The sequence below is a fragment of the Nothoprocta perdicaria genome, unplaced genomic scaffold (genome assembly GCF_003342845.1).
Source record: "Nothoprocta perdicaria isolate Ctin4 unplaced genomic scaffold, notPer1 scaffold_142, whole genome shotgun sequence".
Classification (NCBI taxonomy): domain Eukaryota; kingdom Metazoa; phylum Chordata; class Aves; order Tinamiformes; family Tinamidae; genus Nothoprocta; species Nothoprocta perdicaria.
Window position 1 is genome coordinate 400,640 of NW_020454561.1, and position 15,446 is coordinate 416,085.

At 36.5% G+C, this 15,446-nt stretch overlaps 1 protein-coding gene across 1 annotated transcript in view; it reads right to left on the reverse strand.

Annotated features, from left to right (window-relative positions):
• DIAPH3 (diaphanous related formin 3) overlaps positions 1–15,446 on the reverse strand; it is a 185,000-nt gene that overhangs the window by 104,683 nt on the left and 64,871 nt on the right. The window contains exons 18-21 of the mRNA XM_026034312.1: positions 11,568–11,600; positions 8,931–9,026; positions 7,208–7,302; positions 845–946 (exon numbers count right to left, since the gene is read on the reverse strand). Of these exons, the coding sequence (XP_025890097.1) occupies positions 845–946; positions 7,208–7,302; positions 8,931–9,026; positions 11,568–11,600 (326 nt within the window). The remainder of the gene's footprint in view (positions 1–844; positions 947–7,207; positions 7,303–8,930; positions 9,027–11,567; positions 11,601–15,446) is intronic.

Here is a 15,446-nt window from a genome sequence, read left to right on the forward strand (position 1 = left end):
CCACAAAAGCTACCCATAGAGTCACCAAAAAAGAAACCAAAAATAAGCAAACAAACAAAAAACATCCTCCTGGAACGACCCTGTACTGTTTTAAGAGCCATGTTGTCCACGTCCTTAAGCCAACAAAGAAAGTTTATTAACTTCAGTTGAAGTAAAACATATGACAGCCATAACCTGACAGTATCTTAATAACTATCTAGCTGTTTCTTTGACAGCAGCAGATCTCAACTTGGAATCCAAAGTCAGAAGGATAAAAGAGGGTTTATATTATTAAAATTATAACATTGCACAAGTGGTAATTGTCAGTTTATTCTTTACTTATGGGTTTCTCTGAGRGCCAAACAGTTTAGCATTTGAGTTAAGACAAGATGCTTTGTGTGCTCTAAAGCACATTAATCAGGATCTCTGAATTCTTTGAAATACTATAATTCAAAAAAAAAAAACTCTTCAGCTAAAAGTAAGTCTGGCACTGCATCTTTTATTTAGTTGGATTCTTCTCATTTAGGTAAGTAAAAAGAGGGAATTGTCACATTTTTAAGAAAAACAGGAAAATAAAATCCACAAGATCTATACTGAGAAGATTAATATTTGTGCCCACGACAGTTCTTAAAAAATGACGACGTTCTCAGTCTGAAATATAAAGAAATAAAAGATATAAATGAAGCTGACAGAAATTAAAGAACTTTGATGATGAAAGATTCTAGAAATATTTAGGACTCGGAAACTGGAAACCTGCATTCTTCTCTTAGAATGAAACTTCTTCACATTCAGCAGTTGGTATCATTTCTGTAATAGCACACTGTTGCAGATAAGAAAAGACAGTGACACCACAAACAGAACTCACCACGACTCCAAACTGCTCTGGCTCGGACAAATTATTGTACTCRCTCTTGAGCTTGGACAATGCATTCAGCTGTTCTTGCTCAGGAAGATGTTTTATTAAATTCTAGTAAGAAAAAAAAAGAAAAAAAAAAGGAAATTTATAAATCTCAGAACCTTCATCAACTGTATAGCTGTAGGTGAAGATATTATTTATGAATCATTAACATATACTCCAAAGACAACATTCCTGTCCTTAAGTCTGCAGAATATAAATAGCCAACAAATATACATAAAATGGAATTGAGAATGCACAAAGTATATGATCAACTAGGGCTGGCTAGTATCTTTTGATGATTCTACCCAAATCTACATTTCTGCAGACTTTTTCTAAATACCATGTTTAAAGAAAGGATATGTTTTCTGGCACTATTCAAACAGAATGCTTTGGGAGACAAGTAGGGAAGACAAAGTAAGAATTCCAAGCGTAATTTTTCCAGTTAAAAGATGTCAGGAAAGATTAATGCAGACCTCCAAAAATACTTTAAAAAGATAATGTATTTTCCAGTAATTCAAAACAAAACTAGACTCTAAAGTGACAAAAGGAAAAGTAATGCCTATCTCTACAAATCTGTTAGCCACTACTATGCCTGTGAATTCCTACAGGTGGGAATTCAGAGGTGGAACTCGGGTCCTGTTGAATGCACAAGTCCATACAAGGAGCTTGGCCATCTATATAAGTGAAGGTCTAGTGAACACAGGAAAGGGAGGCTAAAGATGTTGCACTTAACTGATTCTCTGAAGAGACTTCAAGATTACCTGGAGCTTCTTGGGCACTTCACAACCTATCTTTTCCTGCAATTAGGCATCCAAATCACACTCTGCTTATGATCAGCTATCCAGGCTGAACATGGCTATCCTGAGCAGATTATTAGAAACAGAGATTCTCAAATATCTCCTTATGGCAGGTAATTTGATAATCAGTAACTCATTTCTGTCTCACGCCAGATGATTGCTCTAACTACTGGGCAATAGTCAGATTCCCTCCAGGCTGCCCTCTTACTGATCTCACAACTTTTGCCTTCCTGGTTATGCAGAAAAKAATCTATTTTCACCTTAAACTTCTACAGTGTGGTAATATCATTCTTCTGAACTGGAATAAGGGATCAGTCCTTCTAACACAGAATAAGGCCTGGAGAACACTGCTTCCAACATCCTTCCACCATATTTTCAAGGAAGGACACCAGATTTCATCATCATTAATTGGGAAGTCAGTCACATACGTTAAGCTAAAGTCTATTTATGTACTGTGCAAATAAATAGCTAATCCCCAGTATAACCAACAAAAGAGAATTTCCTTAAGTTGATGAACATGATCTCCCTCAACGTCTTGAAAAACATAATTTTATCCACAGAAGAAACTAATTTCTTCCCCCACAGGACATTCAGGCATTTAGAATATATAAATTATATCGCTGGGGCCAGACAGTTAAAAGTTATAGCTAAGCACTGCTTAATTTAAAAAGATTTCAGCTCTAACTCAATATCCAAAACACATCCTGAGATCAGTACTGAACTCGGTGGCTATTTGATCTTCACAACCCACATTATTAGCTGGTGAAAAGGTGGCACTTAGTGTTTATTCAAACTGCAAAAGTGCCAACCGGCCAACAGATTGCAACATAAATCTTCYCTTTGTTAAAAAACAAAAACATTGCATTTGAAATGAAGAATACATATATTTAAAGTTTTTTTTTTTTCAAAAACATTTACTGTAATAGTTTCATTTGTTCAATACAACTTGTTTGATCTCTTAGATCTCTTTACGATCATCAGCTAATTTTAGTTCAGTAGTTATAATTCTTAAAATCAAATTAGGATTTCTATTCTTAATACAAAAATAGTTGTTACTTTAAAACAAAACAGTGATAAAGAACTGTCTAGGTATTTATTACTAATAAGATTTTTGTACATACTCTGTTTTCATATTTTTTTGATAGCTACAGTATGGATGACAGAATTTACACTTCATTAATACATTATTTATACTTTATTAATAAAGTCAGCAAAACAAAAAGGAAAAATCTAGACTGATGAGTAATGACACAGGTAGACCAAAGTAAAATTAAGAGATAGTTAAAGAGCAGACAACCTCAATAGGTGGTCCATGTTTGAATAAGAATTTTGGTAGAAAAAAAAAAGAAACTATTAAAAATGCATGAATAATATGAAGTTCAAAATAATAAAGTAAACTTAAATTTTATGGAATTAGACTTAGACAAGGCCAGAATGACATTCATCATGAAGAATTTATGACAGCAGTTATATATATCTTAATCATTATTACACCTGAAAAATATTTTTGTAGAAAGGACTACATTTATTATTTATGAACAGAGGTGTCCGGATCTAGATATGTCACACTCAGCAAAAATGAAAGGGCACAGACAGCTAGAGTATTAAAAAATATATATTTTAAACTATAACTCATTTCTGTTTTACTATACAAAATACAACAGCTCATGTAACCAGCTATTATCCATATCGTAAATACACTACAAGTGATGAATTTTTACTAAAGTCTAAATGTTATTTTTTGATGCTAAAATAATTTGCACACATACAAAAATGAWCACAAAACTTTCAAAAAATAGAAGCAGTCAAGTGACTGTTTTAAGAATGTTTTCCATTTTGAGCATCAGCAAAAATAGGCAGCAGCTGATATCAAAGCACCTTTATGGTGCTCAAATAAAGCTTTTGAACTGTTAAGAGATTAAATTCATTTTGAATTTGAAACAGAAAAAAAAACATGAGAAAAATTTTAACTGAGTCACAAGAAACACTCTGACAATCAGTCAATGACTACTTGGACTACAACATGATTACTGGAGCTCTAAAGCCTTTCTATGCTGGACTTAATTCAAAACAACAAAAAGGAGAAGATGAAAATAAAGACAGAAAGAGAAAGAGCATATGTATAATTGTATATTTATAAATGTATAAACGATATATTTTGGTTATATTTCTTAAGAATACTGCATAACAAAGGTATAAGATGAAGGACAAACCTCTAACTTCAGAAACTAGGGCATTAAGAGACACTGGAAAAAAAATCAAAACAGGACAAGCTTTGGTGAAGAAAGAAGAAGCACAATAACATGTAAAGTACTTCATATAAAGCCACAGAATCACAGAATGGTTAAGGTTGGAAGGCAGCTCTAGAGCTCACCTAGACCAACCCCCCTGCTCCAGCAGGGACACCCAGAGCACGGGGCACAGGGTGGCATCCAGGAGGGTTTGGAAGACCACCGGAGAAGGAGACTCCACAACCTCCCTGGGCAGCCTCTTCCAGGGCTCTGTCACCCTCACAGTGAACAAGTTCCTCCTCACATGGAGAGGGAACTTCCTGTGTTTCAACTTGTACCCATTACCCCTTGTCCTGGAAGKGGGTCACTGGCCACCACTGAGATGAGTTTGCACCCGTCTTCCCTACATTCTCGTACTTATACATATTGATCAGTTCTCCTCTCAGTCTTCTCCAGGCTAAACAGGTCCAACTCACTCAGTCTCTCCTCATACGAGAGATGCTCCAGTCCCTTAATCATCTTAGTTGCTCTCCGCTGGACTCTCTTTAGAAGCTCCACGTCCCTCTTATACTGGGGAGCCCAGAACTGCACACAGTACTCCAGGTGYGGCCTCACCAGAGCTGAGGAGAGGGGCAGGATCCCCTCCCTTGACCTGCTGGCAACACTCCTCCTGATGCAGGCCAGGATCCCATTGGCCTTCTTGGCCATGAAGCAACTGCTGCCTCATGGTTAACTTGGTGTCAACCAGGACTCCCAGGTCCCTCTCTGCTGCTCTCCAGACGGTCAGTCCCCAGCCTGTAGTGGTGGCCGGGGTTATTCCTCCCCAGGTACAGGACCCTGCACTCGACCTTGTTGAACCTCATGAGGTTCCTCTCCACCCAACTCTCCAACCTAGAGCACAGCCCTCTGGAGTGTCGGCCACTCCACGCAGTTTGGTATCATCAGTGATCTTGCTGAACATGCACTCTGTATSTCACGTATTTATACATATGGATCAGATCTCCTCTCAGTCTTATTTTCTCCAGACTAAACAGGCCCAGCTTCCTTAGTCCTTCCTCATAAGAAAAACAGGCCAGGCTCTTAGCCAACTTTGTCTCTCCACACTAGACCCTTTCTAGTTCTACATCCCTTTGGTGCAGGGAAACCCGTAACTGCACACAATTCTCCAGGTGTGGCTGTACCAGAAGGGTTGGTTTTTTTTTTTTTTTTTTTTTTNTTTTTTTTTTTTTTTTTTTTTTTTTTTTTTTGGTGCTTGATTTACGCTCTCAAATATTAATGATTTTGCAAAAATTGCATTTTTTTTTACTCCTGAATGACTTTTATACTTAAAAATCTACCATGTGACCTGATAACCTCTAGAAGGATAAAGAAGGTAAACTATTCAATTAAAGTATTTTTTTCTCTTAGCTTTTTGCAATTGATGTTCATGCCATATGTTCACATAAAATATTGTCATTAATTAATTATACACTAATGGCTTGATGATTGTTTCCCAAGGGCCTAAAAAAAGAATTTTTTTTTTTTTTTTGTCTTCTGAAAATTGCTGCCATCAAGTCATTCGTTTCACATAATACTATTGATATATAATGCTTATATACAGGTCACTTGATAACACTATTGATGATCTAATACTGTTAATATGTTAGTACGGTTAAATTTTTGCTTTSGGAAAGTAGTGGTAAAGTCAAATAGCATGACACAGTTTTAGAGGAAGCATGGATTATGAGAGAGCTCAAGCTGTACATACGCACAGCATATTCCAGCTCTCAGCTTGTCATGCTGTTTATAGAATTTCAGTTATTATTCAAAAAAGATATAATATACATGACTTACGAACATGAAGAAAATCTTGAATAATTGATGTGAGCACAAATTAGCACAAACAGCTCAGAGATGTAAATTCTATTCATCTAATAACCTTTAAGCAATRGAGAGTTTCAATGCCAATATTAACTGCCTCACTGAACAAAATGAAAATAATTAGACAAAGATTATGTGTACTGGAGATAATGGCTTGTGTTGGTTCTTCAAATATCTCTTAAGACCAACATCTCACTTCGCAAATCAATCAGCAGATAAGCTCCCTTTAAAGGAAAGTGAAGTTCAAACCACTCAAAGGAATCTAAAGATCTGTTGAAACCCAAAGCATAGGAATGAGGCCATTACTRCAGACTGGAAGAAAAGGAATATACTGAGCACTGTATGGTCTCCTCAGCAGGATTCCATTTTTAATACCAAGGACAGCTATTTTTCAGACAAAGCATGCAAACCTAAATCTGTCCTTTTGTGTGTGAGTGCTTTGACCTTTGAACACAAATTGCAACACGTTGCAGTGTAAGACTTACATTTGAATCTTGGAGAAACTCAATATTACAAGTCGTTTTACAACTCTATTACCTCTATTTATCTCTTTACTAATCAACATTCCTGAAAATAGTTTGTGCTCCCTAAAAATCTACTTTCAGCTTTCTTTGATGTTTCCGTAAAGATTGCTACCAATTCGTCCAACACAATTTTGTGTATATTTTAGAGGTCAATTTTAGAAGTCAGTTACATAAATCCTCTTTAAATAAACCCTAAGTTACTTTACTAATACATTGATAACAAGTACAACGATATTTATAAGCAACAGCAGCAATAATTTGAGGCTCATCTAGGAACCCTGCCCAAAATACAGCATGGAGCAAGCTGTAAAAATAGAAATCCCAATCAGATAACAGGATAAGATTTTCATCATGAAATTCAAAACTGGAAAATATGTGCAGGGAGACTCTGAAATTCATGATCGTGGAGTTATTCAAAACTCAGTGGACAAGGACCTGAGCAACAGGACTCAGAAGACTTTCAAGCATCCCTTCCGACTTATTTTTTTTTATGATTCTTTGATGAAATATTTGTAGTAAGACTAGACCCACCAAAGTTTTTTTTTTAACCTTGTCTATAGAAGAGCAGAAGGATATCAGGATCTCCTAGTAACTTTATGTCCACACAGAATAACACTGCTTGTGCTTTGAATAAAATAATATTGAAGAGAAAGAATAATATTGAAGAAAAATAATATATGCTATTTGAATATATATAAACTAAATCACTTGACTGTAGAGAATATAAATATAAAACTCAGCTGATCCCATAAAAATTATTAGCTTTGCAACAGTAAATATATGCAAATGTAAAATGAACCAGAGTTCACAGAAAAAAGAAAACCGTTGCAGTGACTCACTCATCAAAAAAACAACGTTAACAAGTTTAAAGAACTGTTTAYTCTGAAATAATGGAATTTAATCTGTCAATTTTCTTACCTGAATCATGGACTCTGCCAGCTGTGTTTCATCTACTTCCAATATCATTGTTTTGATTTCCTCGTAAGGCATTCGGAAAGAGCCAAGGAAAATTGCTAAAACAAAGATTGAACACATAATGAAGAGAAGACAAGAATCAATCCTTTTTTTTTTTAATGTGCAAAACACAAATTAAACAAGCTATATAATCTACAGATCAAACATGACACAAGGTCATACAGAAAAGATGTAACAACTTTATGTACACAATTACTTCTGCCTTCCTGTTCCAGTCTTCTCCATCCATTTGTCATAGATAAACATTCACTACCAAAGATCATGATCAGCAGTCAAAGACCTCTGCAGGAAATACTGCTGCTATATTAGTTTGCTCTGAGATGATAGTTACTTATTTTTACTTCAGTGGTTTGGGTTGTGCTTTCTCACAAAAAGAAGAAAAACACCTTGAGAAAGTATCAGTACCAAACCATGTAAWTTTTTTTAAAAAAGCTCTTTTAATAACTGCTTATGATATATAGGCTATAATCCAGGAATTTACTATTTTGTTTCTGACTGCATTTAGTAAACTATTTTTTAATGGAACTCCTCTCCCCAAAGCCACTGTGACGGATATGCTCCTTTTCCAGCTCAACCTGAGCTGGGTTATCACTGGTGATAACCACCAGTGATATTATCTGATCCTGGTAGGCRCCTCCCTGATTTCTTTCCCCACCCAGACAAGCAGTCTGTCTCAGACATGCAGTCCTGGTGGCTGCATCTCAATAGGGAGATAAGGCTCATACTGCAAACACCAGACAAAAGTCCTCTGAAATGAAAGAATGACTACAAGTCAATCATCTTATCCTGTAAATATGTGGACAGCCCGAGAGCCCCTTGAGCTCTCCTGGCATGGCAGCGGGCTGCACATCAGGATCTCCCCTTGAGCAGGGTGGCCTCTCAAGGATAGTCCTCAAGGTTGAGAGATCCCTTTCCACAACAGATTCCTGGTAAGTGAATATAGCGCGCTCTCTTTAAACTTTACTTTGTAACTGTGCACAGAAACCCTTAGTCATAAACCGTTGACCAGGTCTGGRACTAGGATTGGATCTAGTCGCACCCAGACACCTCTCAGAAGGAGCTTGGAAAGCAAGGGGTTCCAATCTGAACCTCGTGACCCAACGGGAGGCTGTCTTTGATAATTCTGTGTGTATCTTGAACCTCCATGCAGTAAATAATATGCCTCCTTGCCATAGAATCTCGTGCAACCATTGTCCRTATCAATAAAACCTATCACTATTTCTTTCACACGAGTGAAATGCATTGTGTCACTCACCCCCCACCACCTGCTCCATGACAGCCTCCCAGTCTCTTTATTTGTATATTACCACATAGTACTGTACCATACTGACTGTTGTTTGTTTTATTAAAAGCATATACAAGAAGGTCAAATAAACCTTTTCTGGAATGCTACCTAAGTAAATGGTTGAAAATAAAGGTAAGTAATTGTATATAAAGCTGTAGACTGTGACTTAGATATGTACAGAAGAGAAGCTAAATCTCTCATTTACGACTGAAATTATTAACTGCTTTCTTAAGCATACATCTAAGTGGTATTTCCTATGCACATGCACATATTCTCATACCTGCTTTAAATAAAATGTGGTTACAAGGCAGTCAGACAAAGAAGAAAAAAAACACTGGAACATTATGGGCACATTAACTTGTCAAATCAAAATCAACTTACATAGATTCTGTGCAATCTTTGGGTCCAAAACTTTCAATTCTTTGATTCGCTTCTTAATGGATTTCTTTTCTTCAAAATCTTCTTCCTCTTTTTTTACTAGAACACAAGAACACTCACTATTAATCTTTAATATATAGAGAAAATATTTATTAATTCAGGAAAATAATTTCCTATCAACTGTAGACAATTCACAAAGAAAAGATCTGGTAACACAAGGCACAGACAAAAAATATACAGTGGTTTTGAATATATTCCTTATGTTTGCCTCAAAACTATACTCTTCAGGAGGGCAAAGTTAAAGGGGGGCCTTGACTTTTTTTATATGAACTTAATAAAGATGTCAATGTTATTTGAAGACAAAATCTCCAGTGATAAAACTCACATGTCTAATATACCAAGCAATATACTTCAGTTAACCTGGTCAGGTTAATACTCTGAAGTTGAGCAAGGCGATAACAAAACAAAGGAAGAAACGTCAAAACCCCTCAACATTAAGCAATAAAGATAAATCCCCCAAATTTAAGTATTTCTTGTGATTGCTTTTCTCTAAATGCTGTAAAATTATTAAAGACCACTGGCTCTTGGCAGGGGGAGATGGAGAGGGGACCTTGGAATCTAAGCAATATATGCTTACTAGATCCTTCGTTCACCTACTCCTAAGAGATTTACTTTTAAATATATAATGCAATCACTTTTGCTATAAAAAATTACAAAACCTATGGTTGTAGAAATGTATGTTGATCTTGAAGGATGTAAAGTCACAGAAATTTTGTCTTTTTCTTCCTTTTCAGAAAAAAACACTATTTTTGCATATTTTTCCAGAGCTAGAATGGATAAATAAAATCGCCCAAATCCCAAGCCTTAAAACTCTTTAAGTTTTACCTTTTCTTCTTTTCTAATTCAGCACAAATCTTTACTGTTATATCCTCCTATCACTCATTAATTCTATCCACTAKTTCACATCTGAAGTTAGGTTCCAAGTTTTTACAGCATGATTGTCCCAAATTTATACATTTTTCATGCTTCAAATATTTGAAAGTAGAAAATATGTTTCAATAAAAGTATAAATTACTCACTTCAGGAGGAGATGGATATAAATGAAAAGTCTAGTCTAGCATACACAAAAACCTAACTATTATTCTTTTCAGAACAGTCACATATAAGCTTGCCCTACTGATTTAGAGAACACCTTTGTCTAAACATAATAAAACCTTCTCAGGGTAGGGAGACACATTAAGTGATCTCTTGATGCCTTTGAGCCTGTTTTGCTATGATACTACAGAATGAAGATATGGGGACTAAAGGAGCTCCCGAGATGGYGGACACACAAATTGGAATCACAATCACACAAATCCCTTTGTATGCTTTCCTTCTGAAAAGCCACCACAGCGCGGGAGAGAACCCAGTATTCTGGGAGACCTGAATATATGAAGGGGGAATGTAGGGATAAAGGGGCCAAGCTCTTCTCAGTGGTGGCCAGTAATAGGACAAGGGGCAATGGGTACAAGTTGCAACACAGCAAGTTCCCTCTCCATGTGAGGAAGAACTTCTTCACTGTGAGGGTGACAGAGCCCTGGAACAGGCCGCCCAGGGAGGCTGTGGAGTCTCCTTGTCTGGAGRTCTTCCAAACCCGCCTGGATGCTGCCCTGTGCCCCGTGCTCTGGGTGAGCCTGCTGGAGCAGGGCGTTGGACTAGATGATCTCTAGAGGCCCCTTCCAACCTTGAACATTCTCTKATTCTGTGATCTCCAAAGGTGCGTCCTAACCTTAACCATTCTGTGATTCTGAGATGCAGGACCCAGGAGTGACATCCACATAACTAGATTAAAACCATAATCCACCTTTTCTCTTTGTTTTCACATTTTTTGGACATTGGTAGCCTTGAATGCCTTTTAGCACAGATTTAACCAAAAAGGTTAGCATCCTCCAGTCCCAAGGAATCCGACACAGTTTGCCTCCTACATCTGTAAGAGCAAAAGTAGAAGATCTGGACTACCAACCTGATAGGTATCCGTGCCAATATTAGAACTATAACGAGGCTAGAGGGGAGGAGACCATCAAAGTTTTCCTTGTGTAAAGCCTGTGGATCTACTGCAAGACATGGATAGCTCTCTGTATCTAAAGTTATATCCAGGCCATCTTCATGTCCTACTGATTTAAACTGTGATRAAGACACGCTAATGCTTTGGGCCTATTTTAGAACATGACAGATCATTTTATAGAAAAAAAAATGATTTCCTTAACAGCCACACTAAACTAAGTTAATTAATCTGAACTTAATTTTGACTTCAGTGACAACCTTGAACTAGATACTAACTGATACTGAAATACAAAAGCTACAAATATATTCACCTTTTCCAGCACTAGGAAGCAATGTTTATGCATTAAAGTCTCATAACACAGATTAATACAAACACAAAAACAAAGATTAAACACACTTCTAACTTACAATTTTCCTTTCAAGAAACAAGGCTGCRAATCATTACTTATTACGCACAAAATTATAGCAATATCTAAAGCATCATGACCTTAAGGAAAAACAGACAAGCACAGATTTCTTTTTTGGTCTAGAAGCCAACTCAAGGGTTGCATGCAGAGTTATACAACTACACAACTAACTAAACTACTGCAAACTTACATGATACTTCATCAGGAGAATTCAGGTCACATCCTTAGGTAGTTGGCAGCAGCAAGAGGCAAAGAATACTTATTATTACTTGTTTTTCCTGCAGGAAATGTTGCACTCTGCAATGAAAACTCCGATACCTACTACTGCCACAAGACATTTTTACCTAAACTGTGTATTAACTTGCAAGGGAGCAATAAACAGAGTTACAAAATTATCTACTTCCAATAAAAGGAGAAAAGGGGGTGGGGAGGGGGGGGGAAGACAGAGAGAGTGAGAGAGAAAGAGAAAAATCCACTGGAAAAATTGAAGAGAGTTAAAGGGAAGGCATTGCACAGGTGAACTTCACTGTTTTTTTAGATTATCCCTTTGCTACTACCATAATTACAGAGTAAAAGATAAGCTTTACCTAAGAATTGTAAACCTATGTATGYTTTTAGGTGAACATCACAAACTGTCAACTAGAAGATATCAAGTGAGAAGCATCTTCAGGCAAATTTAATAGGACTATATGTAGGTACATATTATATATATGTATATATATTTTAAATTATGGTTTGTGCACCTTTAAGRCAATCACTGAACACTTTGGCATTTCATCTTTACAAACAGGATGTGGCTCCTTGGCACACAGCACGGAGGCAGGAAGACCGACTGCGCRGTCAGGGAGCTGGGAAACTGTCTTCTCTCCAAAGCCACCAGCCAGTTTGAAGGTTGTATCAACACAAACTGTTTTAGCCTCAGGAACCATTTCTCTCTCCTAACAGTTTCTCCCCCCGAAAAGAGCCAGATTAGATTACATTTCAAGTACTATCAGAAAGCTTCCACACTCACTCATATTTTATATCTCTCTACATATTGAGAAGCAATGTGAAGCTGTTATAGTAGGAATATGCATAATGTTTCACAGTTTTAGCTATCATCTTTGAAACTGAGGAAGTTACCATTATTTTACATTAAGTTTGACTGCAGCTACTATGAAAATATAGATACTTGTCATTCTTTATCTGCACTACGATACACACATGGAAAATATAGCAGCAGTGCTGATGCATTTTGGACTTCTGTTCTTTTTTGGCAGTTTCTCCTCAGTTTCAATTCATACTTTTAAAACACTAATTGACGTAATTGTCATATTTTAATGTTTGTCTTCTGAGTGATTTGTATGAGATTTGTCTTCTTATGTGTACACACTCAGTCATGTACTCATACAACATCCTTTGCATAACTTTTTTGACAGCACTGCTATTGATTTGGCTCAATTAATACATACAGAAAATATAACTCAGTCAAAAATACAAGATTTGATTTTAACTAATTGCTCAGAGCTACATAAGACACCACATCTAATACCAAAAGTACTAATAACCTGTTATTTTATCTCTGACACAGGCTACTGCAATTTTTATTTACTTATTTATTTAATTCACGCCTCTATAATAAGTTATTGAATGCATTCAGTGACTTCCTTTACAGATATTTTCATGGATAATACTTTTTCTCCCTACCTCTATAAAAAATAAAAAAATACAGTTTGAAACATCATTGCAGATGGCTTGAGCTCTGGCACCATCTATATTACTTAATACAGTCCATAAATGAATATTCTGTATGTACACTCACATTAAGTGCATAAAAGCAAGCACTTAAGTTCAGAATCTTTACAGCTCCCACTAGTTAAGTGCAACCATTGAAATAATGTACAATCCAAACATGAATAGACAATTAAGATAAGCATATAAGGTCCCTGTTTACACGAAGGCAGCAGGTAACGGGCATAGGGTGATTGATCATGCAACAAAACACAAGCACATTGGCAAAAGCGATTAACAAAATGGCCCTGCATTTTTGCTTTAACTTATTTTTCCTTTTTTTTCAACAACGAGCACCAGAATTTGCAGTTAAAAAGATAGAATACTGCTTTTGGAAAAATTAGCCAAATAGCTTGACTAAGTCATTTTGCAGTATCTTTCTACAATAAAAGTAAAAATTGAGATGTTCTCATAGTACCCAGTGTAAGTTCATCCATTAACTGATGTCATTAAACTTTCTCCTGTATTTTTAATAGTAGTTAATAAAATTGAGATGAAATTTAGCTCTGGAATTATATTTCTCACGAAGTAACTATCTGAAACACTATCAGAAATATGGTGATACAACTCAGAAGATTCCTCTTCTGAGTCTTACCATTCGAACAACCACTTTGGCCCCCACACCAGAATCGAAGGCTTTAACCAAGACTGATTCAACTTCTTTTGGAAAGGGCAAGCCCTAAATCCTGTAAAGATTTAAGATTTATTCACTTGTTTTCTTGAGAGAGAGGAAAACAAAAAACGAATAGAGATGACCTTCTGCTACACTGCAGTTTGCTGGAAAGAGAGAAGTAGATGGAAAGACAAATCCAGATATACTGGTGAACCCAGTAGTAATGTTATTTAGTGTCCAGTTACAATAGACCTTAGATTTCAGATATTCCCATTACAAGGAATAGTCCTGCCATCAAACCACTGGCCTTAAAAATATTGATCTGGATAGCTTCTATCCAGTGGCAGCAGGTTCAGCTATCCAGTAGAACAGCAGGTTCAGTTGTGCTTGAGAGGTGAACATTGTTGTGCCCCGTGGATCAACTAAGTTGCTTATCACCCCATGAAATAGAAATACGACTGTTCAGAGTCCTGAAGCACTGTTCCCTGTTTTGTGTTGTATAAGGAAATATCTGTTTTTATTTGTTAGCATCTTGTTGTATCTCTGCTATACCTTTACTAAAGAGTGAGCAAGACCACAGAAAATATGCAAGAAATGAACACAACATGGACTTATGCAGTAAAAACATGGTTTTTTGTTTGTTAGTTTTCTAACAGTTCCCCAAATTTGTTTTTAACCATTAGTGAAAAAAGACGACTAAAGATTTATCATCTATTTGCTCAATAATTCTACACTTCATTACTAATTTTTCTACAATAACCCTGCCACGAATATCTCATTACTCTTCTGCAGATCCTTAAACACACCCAGAAGCCTTTTGTAAAAATTGTTGCAACACTTGAAGCCCCGTTGCCTTTACTCCAGTGCCAGCATGGGCTTGAAAGGTAGTTTACACATTTCAGTTAATAGTTCACGGCATCCATCAGCTCCCTTCAGATTCCTGGGGGAGCACCTGCCGCTCCAAGCAATTTGCGACTGTTCATTTAGCGACCTCCTCTAAAGTTTGCTCTACTCATCATGCTGCTTGAGATAGATTCCCCCAATGCAGAAGTCCCCCCCCATACCCTCCCCAAAGACCAGTTTGCATGTGATCTTGTTGTAACATCAGCTGAAATGATTTTAAGCTTTAGATGCCGGAAAGAAGATATATATTTGACATATACTTTTTTTTTCTCCTTTGGAAGAGAGGTAAGAGGCATAACTCATACCTTTCTATTGTATTTTTATTAAATCCTTCTTTGTGCTCAGAACCAGTGCTAAAATTTTAATATTCCAGCCCTAATTCAGTAAAAAAGTAAGAATTAGAATAGAATTTACAACATACTGAAGTCCCCGGAATTTAAACATAGGCTTACTGCATGAAAATGAGGACACTTCAAGGTGTTGCCTCCCTTGCCCATAGATTTTATACAGTATATATTAAGTAGAATTAATGCACTTCAGTACTTCCCTAACCATGCTCTGTTCTTGAGAGTCTGCAAATATTTAGATGCCTTTAATCTTCTAATAAACAATTCACTACTTTGCTTGATACCAAAATGGTTTCAATTTCACTTTACATCTTCCAGAGTTGGACTCTTCCAGAGTTGGACAATGAGCAGAACTTTAAATACTGTTCTAGAAAGAAGCTACTTTTAGATCACCTTACTTGGCAATTTAACAGGCTACTGCAATTTATCTTTCTTT